Here is an 11,838-nt window from a genome sequence, read left to right as displayed (position 1 = left end):
TGTGCTTGTGCAAAACCTATACCTAGACCAAGAGGTTATCTTGTAAACAGAGCAAGGAATCCCTATATGGTTTAAAAATAGGAAAAGTGTATGTCGGGGTTGTATCCTCTATCCATACCTATTTAATCTGTATGATGAGTAAATTATTCAAGATGCTGGAATCCATAAAGAAGAATGTAGAATCACCATTGGAGGAAGACTCATCAATAACCTTCTTTATGTGGATGACACAACCATGCTTGCTGAAAGTGAGGAGGACTTGAAGCACTTGCTACAGAAGGTTAAACACTGCAGCCTTCAACATAGATTGCATCTCAGTGTCAGGAAAGCAAAAGTCTCACCACTGGGCCAATAGGTGACATCATAATAGGTGGAGAAAAGATTGAAACTGTCCACAGCTTCATCTTACAGGGATCCACAAGCAGTATACTTGGTACAAACAGTCAGAAGATCATGAGATGTATTGCACTGGGAAAGTCTGTAGTCAGGGACCTTTCTAAATTATTGAGGAGCAACGGTGTCACTTTGAGGATTAAGGTGTACTGGATTCAGGCCATGGTCTTTTCAGTCACTTGCTATGCATCTGAGAGCTAGACAATGAATAGGAATGATGGAAGAAGAATTATGCCTTTGAACTGTGATGTTAGAGAAGACTGCTAAATATCCCATGGACTGCCAAAAGAACAAACAGATATATCTAGGAGAAGATGCAGCCAGAGTGCTCCTTGGAGGTAAAGATGATGAAGCTTTGTCTCACTTACTTTGGGCATGTTGCTAAGAGAAGTTAATTCCTTGGAGAGGGACATCATGCTTGGAAAAGTGGAGGGACAATGAAGGATAGGAAAATCTTCAGCCAGAAAGATTGACACAGTGACTGCAGCAATGGACTTGAGTGCATCAGAGTTTATGAGGATGGCACAGGATAGGGCAGGATTCAGGCTTATTGTTCATAGGGTCACTATGAGTCGTACTCCACAGCACCTAACAACATGGTAGCTTTATGCAGACAGATACCTCTTGGAGAATGTACAACCAGAGTGCTTGTTGGAGGCAAGGATGGTAAAATTTCATCTCACATACTTTGAGCATGTTGTTAGGAGAGGCTGTTCTTGGAAAGGGACATCGAGCCATCATGCCTGGCAAGGTGGAAGGTCAGTGAAGGAGGAGAAGACGCTCCGTGAGATGGATTGAATGCCGCAATGGGCGCCAAGTGTGTTGGGGATGATCAGGTTGGGATAGGATAGAACGGGCTTCTGATCCATTGTTCACAGGATTGATGTGAATTGTACATGACTCGATGGCACCGATCAACAACAACAGCATTGCAGCTAATTTAGCGAGCTCTGATGGCACTGTTCCTAGTCATACCGCCAGCCCAAAGGAAGTGCCTCTCTACAGGTTCAAATTCACCATCTGCTCTGACAGAGAAAGTTGGGCAATCTCCTTAAGTGCAATTTTCAGCCTCTGAAAACCCACTGGAGGGCCAGCTTTGAGTTGATTCAGACTTGAGTTTCACAGTGAGTTTAGTTTCCTTAACCACTTAAAAGCACGGGTTCTCCCTGCACTTAGAGGAGCCCAACATTCTCTATCTGGCACAGCAATTCCCACCTCCTTCCTCCACTCCATCTTCCCTAGCACACTCTCCTCCTCACATGCCCTTTCCCCGCTTCGTCTTGCAGGTATTCAGTGTGGAGAATGCTCACCAGGCTTTTACAGGAACCCAAGAATTTCAGGAGCCCCCTGTCGCCCATGTGCATGCAATGACAACATTGATGTCACGGATCCAGGGGCCTGTAGCCAGGTCACAGGGGAGTGCCTGAAGTGCCTGCATAACACTTGGGGGCCCAACTGCCACCTCTGCAAACCTGGTCACTTTGGATCTGCCCTCAATCAGACCTGCAGAAGTAAGTTTACAAGACTTCCAGGAGGACATGCAGTGGTTGAATGACAGCTTCACAAGGTAGTGTCAGCCCCATGCTGTTTGAATTAGTCAAGTCTCAGCAAGTGAAAGCAGCATCCATGGGGTTATAGGGTCAACCCAAGGACGCAAATGGGACACCCTCCAGGCAATAGAACCACTGCACTGAACTCATGAGCAGAAACAATGAGTGCAATGCTGCCGCCTGAGGCATTTCCAGATGCAACCACGATGCACTCATTCGTGTTACTAGTTAATCTTTTGTGACTTTTGCATTTAACAGTTGTCACTAGTGTATCCAGAATACTGTTTCTCAGAATATGGACCACAACGTCCCTGGGTGATAGGAAATGAGGGTATTAACAGAGGGTTCCTGGCTGCACCTCAGACTTGGTGCATTGGAATCTCTGAGAATGGGGCCCAAGAGACTGCCTTGTAACAAGCTTGTCAAATGACTATAAAATTTGAGAGTCATTGATTTAGAAAATGACCATGTGAGTCTATGGCAAAGAAATGGAAGAACCAACATATTTTATAGAGATATCTTAAATGTTTTGGTGCAGCCAAGTCCATTTAGTGCATCATATTTTCCAGATAATTCAGATAAGTGGAACCTTGGTAGATGGGCAAAAGGTATGAAAAGGGGTGATCTTAATCATGGCTCCTTGGGAATAGTAGACTAGACTATGTGGAAACAAAACTGTCAAATGAGTTCAAACTACTTAGGTTCTTTGATAAATCCTGTGTTGTCGTTGTGTGCTGTGGAATTGGAACCAATCCGTAGCTGACCCTCAAGCAGATGTCCACCAGAGCTCTCATGGTAAATCCTATTCTGCTATAATATTAGAAGTCCCTGGTTTAAGCACTTGACAGCTAGCTAAAAGGATGTGTGGATTTAAACCACCCATAGATACTGTGGAAAACAGGCTCGATGATTGCTTCCCGAACATCACAGCTTTGAAACCTTACAGAGCAGTTCTGCTCATATCCCACTTGGGATTTTCATGAAACAGAATCAGCTGGGCTGCCATTGGAGAAATGATGGGCACGGGTCCCCAATGCTGTTCTGATAGTTTGTTGATAGCTGGAATTATCATTAATCTTTACTTCTGATGAGTGCTTGTTGATCCCAGGATGTTCCTGCCACCCTTCTGGTGTGAATCCTGCTAGATGTTCCTCCGGTGAAGGACCCTGCCTTTGTGACCCTGCCACTGGCTCGTGCCCATGCCTGCCGAATGTCAGCGGCCTGACCTGTGACCGCTGCGCTGACGGATACTGGAATCTGGTTCCAGGCAGAGGATGTCAGTCATGCGACTGTGACCCCCAAACTTCCCAAAGTGACCACTGCGACCAGGCAAGACACTTAAAACTCACTAGTGTTCTTGTGTGCTCAGAGTGAGAACTGATGTTTAGAGACAGCTCTAACGGTGTAAAGATCACAGTCTTTCTCTTTGTCTACTGTTGTTAGCTAGAGTTTTATACAAGAGCAGTCTTACATAGGAAAAGAGTTGCTATTTACCAAGGGATAAAAGACTCCAGAAAAAGAAAAAGTAGGTCTCAATGTTAAGCTTTGCTTGTCTCAGTTCAGTCTGGATGTCTCTCTGGCTAGGATGTTAGAATTCACAAACAAAAACGCACAGAAAAACCTGCATTTCTCTATTTCATATTCATAAGCATAGGGGAGACTGGTGAAAATTATTGTTACTCATAACTACTAGTCAGAATCACAATAAACATGTACCTTCAGAACCCATATTTTATTTTAAAAAGTTGAGCTGTTCCTTCCCATGTGACTTGTCGTTTGCTTCACCTATGGGAAAGGGACACTTGGAGACCAGCACCCATTGTTCTAAAGGATGCAGCTGGCAAAATAGGAACTATGTGACTTGTAGCTAATATGTGCTAATTGCCTACACACGAGGGTTTCTGTCAATGAAACAATGTGCATAGAAATCATGAAAAGAATATTATTTGTGGGGAAAACTATTTGCTATGTAATGATTTGGGGGCTTTCCCCCTGTTTGTTCATTTGTCTTAATGGATATATTCTTTAAAGTCCTTCTCACATTAACGGAGATTGAGGGGGGAATAATAAGACAAAGGGAAAAAGGCAAAACTCAAGACTTATAAAAAGTCAAATTTATAATATAGAGATCAGGGTTTCATTGAAATCAAAACAATGATTTAAGAGGCCAAAGTCTTTCCACGTAATCAGCGGGGTTCATCTCCCATTTGAACATTTTAGTCAATGCTCAACTTCTTATTTCAAGGTCAAATCTGGCTTTCCTTCTCTTCCTTTCTTCCTTCACTTCCCTGGTCCACATATCCATCATTCACACTTTTTTAAAAATTGACTTTTTGTTTTAGAATAGAAGATTTACAGGAAATTAGAGAAAATAGAACTGCCTTCCTATGTGCCCTCCATACAATTTCTGCTCTGATTAACATCTTGCGTTGGTACATTCATCACAATTAATGAGCCAATACTGATGCGATATTATTAACTAAACTCTATACTTTATTCAGGGAGCTCTGGTGGCCTAGTGTAAGAAGTTGTGCTGCCAACGCAAAAGCACACAGTTTGAATCCACAAGTTGCTCCACGGGAGAAAGATGGGCAGTATAGTGTTCTCCCAGGTCATTTAAAGTCTCTGAAAACCCACTGTAGGGTCAACTATGAGCTGGTTCCAACTCAGTGACACACAACAACAATAACATATTTTATTGGTATTTCCTTAGCTTTTTGTCTCGTATCCTCTTTAAAGTCCAGTTATCACATTACATTTAGTAGTCATGTCTTCATGTCTTCTTTTACTCCTCTTGACAGACAGTCTCTCAGATGTTCTTTGCTTTCGATGACCTTGACAGTATTCAAGTGTTCTGGTCAAGATTTTGTAGACTGTCTATCAATTGGAACTTAACCTGGTTTTTTTTCTCCTGGTAACACTGGGGCAATGTGCTTAGAGGAATAGGACTACACAAGTAGAGGGCCATTTCCATCACATCATGTCAAGGGCGCAAACTATCAGTATGGCATCACTGTTCACGCTGTGAGGCTTCTCCACTGCAGTTATTCTTTACTTTTTCTCATTCCATACTGTGCTCTTTGGAAGATAGTCACTGTTCACAGCTCTCCCTTAAGGAATGAAGAGTTAAGTGCTACCTCCTTTAAGATGGAATAGCTACACAAATGATTTTCAGTTCTTCTGGATGAGAAATTCTTCTAGTCTACCCTTTTTGTTTATTTATACAATCATTTATCTGTGTCAATGTGAAATTGTATTTATTTTATTCCTGGAGTTCTATTTCCAAACTATTTTGTTGCTCAAATTGTTCCCAGCTTTGTGAGGAGTGCTTTCATTTGGCCCTGTGTTCTTTTGACAAAACCCCAATATTGTGGATTTTCATAATTGATGTCCAAGCACATCTTTCCTTTCCAGCACTACAACATGCTTTAGACTCAACTTGTGTATTTCCTGCCTCGGTCCTAGAATCAGCCATTTCTCCAAGGTATTGTGATACCTCTTACTGAAGAGAAGTTTTGAAACCTAAACTCGAGTACTCATTGACCGTGTACTTTCTAACGTGCTTGCCTATCCTCCACACACCTGCAGACAGCGACCAGGGAACACTTTGCTCGAGCTCCACAGAGCTACTCGGCTTCCTAATCCAGGAGGGATTCCTCATGTTCATGATGTCACTGTCTGGCATGCTTCTTCACCCTTTTGGAAAGCATGACTCTAGCAGCACTCAACGAAGATTGCAGTTCCGTCATGGAAGCCAGCGGCAGGCCATGAACTGAAAATCAGATAGCAGTGGTTTAAGTAAACAGCAGCTCATGACTCGATGGTACACAACAACAACAATCCATAAGCACTTCTTTGAAGCACAAAGGAAACATGTAGACATAATACAAACTCCCAGTTCCTGAAACAACCACTGTTGGATGTCTCTGCATCAGCCAGGTCCCTAGTGCCTTCTCACAGACAGATGCCAACACGCTGTTCAATATTTTCATCAACAGCATAGATGGAATTGGATAAACATGCTCATCAAAATCACAGATAGATACTGCAAAGTTGTAAGCTAATATAATGAAGACAGAATTAGATTTGAAATATCCTAATTAGGCTGATATGCAGGCCAGAAGCAAGGGGATGCAATGTTAGCAGGGGAAAAGTAAAATTTTGCAATTGGGCTTTGGAAATCCATTGTATAAACATGGGGTGGGAGTAATAACTTGGCATCAACTCATGTGAAAAACACCAGGATTTTTCTTGCATGCAGACAGACATTGCATGCGCCAGCGGTATGGCAGGGCTGCCAATGGGATGATGCCAGTTCAGGAAGTGGGCGGGACATACTGTGCCCGGGTTCACGCGAATCATTGTGCCATGGCCCCCTGTACTGACCAGGCAGCCCAGGGAACTTTGTTATCCTTCCTGAGTTCCATATTTTATAATTAGTGCTGGCAATCTACCGGAAAATGCGTGTGTCCAAAGGAAGACACCCAGAGAGTGAGTAGAACCAGGCTCCTGAAATGTAAGCTAACACTGGTGTTGAGGGAACTCCCAAGACAGGGGAAGCTTGAGAGATCCAGGCTGTTTCTCTGTCCAGTTACTTATTCACTAGAAGCATAATTCTGAGGTTGTTCTTTAGACAGCCTTGGTCATGTGTGATACAGAATTACAACAGCAGCTATCTGCTTCACATTTCCTTTCTGTTAATTATCCAACCTGCTCAGTTCTCAGAAAAGCTGACCATAGAATTTACTTGGTAGGATGCGGGAAGGTTCCGTTTCCCCCCCTCAAAAAATACAGTAAAATCATTAAGCAACTAAGCCTACCAAAGAAAATGTTGTGGCAAATAACAGAAGCCCACTTGAACTAGTCCCATGAGTAGAAACAACATCCTACATTCTGTATCTGAAGAACTTAATTGCCAAGGTAATTGTTGAGTATGAGAGTATGAGACCATGGCCTCTCTCTCTTATGGGAGAGGTCCCATAACAGGAGAGGGAAAGAATGTGGCTCATTTCCCAGTGTGAGTTTTGTTTTCATTTTCATCTGTGTATGTTTCCTAAGTTGGGGCCACCTGTCCTTGAACAGCTGGGAGCAGGCAGTATATTCAAGTGCCCTCAGCCAAAACACATTAACTCACAATCCTTGATATTGTCAGTGGTGGTTGCTGTCCGTGGGAATTGCCCTGCCTCAGCCTTTGCACAGCTGTATGTCCTAAATCACTGGAGGAGAAAAAGAAGTTTGCTATTAAGATGTATTATTTTTTTTTTAATCATAAAGCTTGATAATTCCTCACCCATGACTGTTTTCCCAGCTTACAGGCCAATGTCCATGTAAATTAGGCTACGGTGGGAAACACTGCAATGAGTGCAGAGAAAATTACTACGGTGATCCACCGGGACCATGCGTTCGTAAGTATGAGTAATCCTATAAACAAAGCCCGTGTACAGCTAACAAGGCCCCACCAAGGGGGTACTTTAAACCAAATGAACTTTAAATTCCAGTATTTGGTTGTGGCTTTCGACAAGACAGACTTAGGTAGAAAAATCACAAAACTTGATTCAACTTTTGAAAACATTTTGCAGTCCTGTAGGAGATTATTTTGGCCTTTGTTAAAACTTTTAGTTGATATTAAAATGTGTCGCTTATATATTAATATCTCTCCGAGTCATCACAATGGAACAGATCCCTGGGATCATGACTTGTAGCCAATTTTCTGTCTTTTGGGAGCAAGCAGAGAGAGATACAGGCTGGTCAGTGGGTCCCAGGAAACTAATAGAAGGACATTTGTCGTGGTGAGTCTTATGACAACAGGTCTAGCATGGTGTTTTCACGACCCTGTGAACAACACAGCTGAATCCTGCCCTCTTTTGCTCCATAGAAACAAGGATGGCAAACTTCATCTCTCATACTTTGGACATGTTGCCAGGAGAGGCTCTTCCTTGGAAAAGGGCTAGCGTAGCTAAACGTACTCATTTATTGAACAAACAGTGATAGTCCTACTATACAACTACTGAGTGCATCAGGTGAACAAGTAAAGTAAGGGCTTCTTACGGAATTTTGTCTCAATGTCTTCATCCCATGTATGAGCACGGTTGTTGTTATGTGTCATGCAGTCACAATTGACTCATACCTGACCCTTTACTGGGTTTTCAGGAGCTGTAAATTACACAGAAGGGGATTGCCCATATTTCTCCCAATGAGCTGGATTTGAACTAGCTGCCTTCAGGTTGGGAATGCAACTCCTTAACCACTAGGCCAGCAGAACTCTTTGTTAACACTATTGTAGCACTTAAAGCAGGGCTGCCAAGTAGAACTTTCTTTGATGATGGAGATCTACATCTGTGTTGACTGATGTAGTAGCCAAGCCAGTGTTAGAACTGAGTATTTTAAATGTATCAGATACAATTGCAGGGTTGAATTACTGACTTTCAATTATTTTAAATTTAAACAGCCACGTGTGAGGTTCCCTCTCTCATTCATTGCCATTGAGTTGGAACCAACTCATAGCTGACACTCTGATAGGTTTTCAGATCACATAGGAGGAGATAGCCCATCTTTCTCCTCTAGAGAGGTTGGGCTGGTGGATTCAAACCGCCTACCTTTGGGTTGGCAGCACAACTCTTTACCCCCTAGGAACTATACTGGCCAACTTGGATTCAGAGGTTAAATTAGCTGTAAGAGGTAAGACTGTTGCAACTCCATTTAAAATAAACTTCCAAAGGAAGTCAATCTGAAATCTGAAAAGTGATGAACTTGATGATTTTTCTTTCTTTTTTCTTCATCAAATGTATTTTTTCTCTTTTTTTATTATTATTAACTTTAATGAAAATGTACAGAGATTTTGGATTTCCATTCATTCATTGTTGCACTTTTCTCCCTGCCCACCCTTCCCCTCCTGTTCATTCTTCTCTTTGAAAAGTAAAAGAAAAATTCTCTCATTGTTATACAATCCCTCCCCCCAAGTCCAGTCCACTATGCAACCTTCGTTCTAGACTCCTGTCATGACAATAAAAACTAATCATATATACTTTTTAAACAGTTCTCTCTCTCATCTGTTTCAATGCAGTATACATGATTTATCCCATTGATGATTTTTTTCAATCCCCACAAACATATATAGTAACCTTCCATTCTTTTAGAATGTATTTTTGTGACTAAAATCTCATCCATAGACTTCATGATTTTTCCTTGAGTTCGACCTAGTCAGATCTCCAGGTGGAACTTTAAAACCCAGGGAGGGAGGTTAGCTCTCAGAAAATCTGTCTTTGGAAGCCTCTTCTCCTGTGTCCCTCAAACATTTCAATAATCTGATTTCATTAAAATGTTTTAGTCCTTTATTCTCACACTGTAGAGGAAACACTGCAAACGGTCACTTCAGGCCGCAGCTCTCACCAAGTGTCAGGGAAGGGAGGCTAATGAGGGGGAATGGCCTCCAGCTGGTAAGATGACACCAGGCCGCCCCCACAGGCCTCCCTCCCTGGAGGCTGCTGGACCAAAGCTGAGCGAGCCAGACAGATGGCACCTGGCTGAGGAGACTCGTGGGCTGATCCATTTTTATTTGTAATTGGCATTATTTTCACTCAAGCTGTCAAAGGATTTTTAAAATTGCTTGTTCCTTACAATTAATCCAGAGACCAAGACCAATGATGCCCTGACCTGGAAATTGCTGTAAAGTCAATACCTACCCTTCATTCTGAGGCTTAGAAACATACTGCATTTAAACTATTGTATGGCACTGGGTATTTTTTAATTATAATTACAACAAAATTAATTGATTGTTGCCTCATAGGTTTTGGTGTGGGGTAGGGGTTTTTTTGGTGCTTTTATGTTGGTGTTTTGTTTTGGGGTGTGGTGTTTTTGTTTGTTGTTTTTTTTAAATAGAAACATTTCCCTTAAAATACAAAAGATGATGTGGATCGGCTCACCCAGGGAGGAGTGCACTGAGAAAAATGTGCTTGTCATGGATATTCTTTATATCTGTGACACACCTTTGGTGTCACTAGGATTTCTTCCATAGTTAATCCCTTGGTCCTCAGTGAACAGCTGAAGAGTCTGCACACGCACGCACACACACTCTGACAATTCATCGTTTCCATCATTAATCAATTATGGGCTGATTGATTAGTGGACTAGAGAGAGAAATGCCACACTTTAAAGCCTGTTGCACAGATCTCTGAAAATCCATTGAGTTTTAAATAGTCTAGAAATGGGAGTTGGGGGGAAAAATATGAAATGGGAGTTGGGGGGAAAATATGAAATGGGAGTTGGAGGAATGTGTAGAAGGGTCTAGGGCCTTCTTGCATCAGTCCTGCACCAAAGGACCAGCTGACATTCTCTGCCCCTTCTCTTCCCTTCCAGCCTGTGACTGCCACAGGGAAGGTGCCCAGAAGCCCGCCTGTGACTCGCGCACGGGCATGTGCCTCTGCCGGGCAGGCGTCGGAGGCCAGCGATGTGATCACTGCGCTCAAGGTCACGGCCAGGAATTCCCTGCTTGTCTTCGGTGTCACTCGTGCTTTGATCAATGGAACCGCACCATTTCTGCCCTCTCCGAATTGGTGCAAGGATTGATGAGGCTGGCTGTTAACATACGAGATAAAAGAGGGTCCCAGCCTGTCTGTGAGGCTGACTTCAAAGGCCTCTCAGGGAACGTGTCTGAAATAGAAAGGATGCTGAATGAGCCCGTTTTCTCATCTGGAGAATTTTTAAGAGTCAAGGATTATCACGATTTCATTGGGTAAGATTTGGGCTTCTTAGCAGATAAACCAAGTTCTGATCTCCTTTCACCCTGCTCAGCTGTAGCATCTTCAGTCTTCAGTTTAGAGATGGGTGGACATGAACTCCAGGGAATGGACAATTCCTCAGTGCTCATCTGTCTCTTCCCTAGTTAGAACTGCGTGTGATTTTTCCAGATGCTGTTAATTAGAACAAAATGGGAATCAATTAAAAGGTTGATAGGAAAGCCCATGATATGAAATTGGAAATAGGGTCATTTTTAAAACAAACTACAGCTTTTTCATATTATGTATTCAGAAAGGTAGTAAATTTTGTTCTTCCATTGTTTAAAAGCACATACAATAATGATAAAGCTTATGCAATATAATAATTCCTTCAAAATGCAAGATAGTTTTAGCTGCATTTTATTGAATCCTTTTTATTCATATTATTCATTAAACATGTTTTGAGAATAGGTTGCCTGCTATCAAGGAGGAGTCAGTGAACCATAGTCCCTCCATCAAATCTAAGCCACCACTCATTTCGTAAAGGGTGATTCTTTGGAGCATACCCATACCCATTATCTGCACAATGTCTATAGATGCTTTCCTTCTGCAAAGTAGAGCTGGGCAGGGCAATGAGACGTTACGGTCTCCAAGGTGTAAGCATGGTGACTGCTGCAATGGGCCTTTGTGTGCCAGGGAGGACGACACAGGTTAGAACAGGGTTCAGATCTTCTGTTCATAGGGTCACTAGGAGTCCTACTCGACTCAGTGGCACTTAACAACAACAATGTTGTTGTTGTTATGTGCCGTCGAGTCGTTTCCGACTCATAGCGACCCTATGCACAACAGCCCTAAACCCTGCTCTATCCTACGCCAACCGCACCGCCTCTGACACACCCATCCCGATTACCCCAGTCACTGAATCAATCCATCTCATAGAGGGTCTTCCCCTCCTGCGCTGTCCCTCCCTCCACCCTCCCAAACATGATGTCCCTCTCCAAGGACCCGTCCCTCCTGGCAACATGTCCAAAGTATGTCAGACGAAGCCCCAACAATAGCAAGGTGTAAAAAGTTTACTATCTGGTCCTTTGCTGAAAAAGTTTGCTGACCTGCTCTGGGCAAAACCAGGATGAGCTGCATATATATTTTACCCTCCTAGGAGCATACAGGCTGATAAAAAA

General features: G+C 42.7%; 1 protein-coding gene across 1 annotated transcript in view; it reads left to right on the top strand.

The window, feature by feature from the left end:
* Positions 1-11,838, top strand: part of LAMB4 (laminin, beta 4) — a 129,578-nt gene that overhangs the window by 81,948 nt on the left and 35,792 nt on the right. Inside the window, exons 21-24 of the mRNA XM_006882636.1 lie at positions 1,680-1,904; positions 3,052-3,272; positions 7,252-7,348; positions 10,299-10,674. Of these exons, the coding sequence (XP_006882698.1) occupies positions 1,680-1,904; positions 3,052-3,272; positions 7,252-7,348; positions 10,299-10,674 (919 nt within the window). The remainder of the gene's footprint in view (positions 1-1,679; positions 1,905-3,051; positions 3,273-7,251; positions 7,349-10,298; positions 10,675-11,838) is intronic.

The sequence above is a fragment of the Elephantulus edwardii genome, unplaced genomic scaffold (genome assembly GCF_000299155.1).
Source record: "Elephantulus edwardii isolate Elephantulus edwardi_28Jun2011 unplaced genomic scaffold, EleEdw1.0 scaffold00022, whole genome shotgun sequence".
Taxonomy (NCBI): Eukaryota; Metazoa; Chordata; class Mammalia; order Macroscelidea; family Macroscelididae; genus Elephantulus; species Elephantulus edwardii.
The sequence above is the reverse complement of the archived record's forward strand: the minus strand, read 5'-3'. Positions and strand labels throughout refer to the sequence as shown.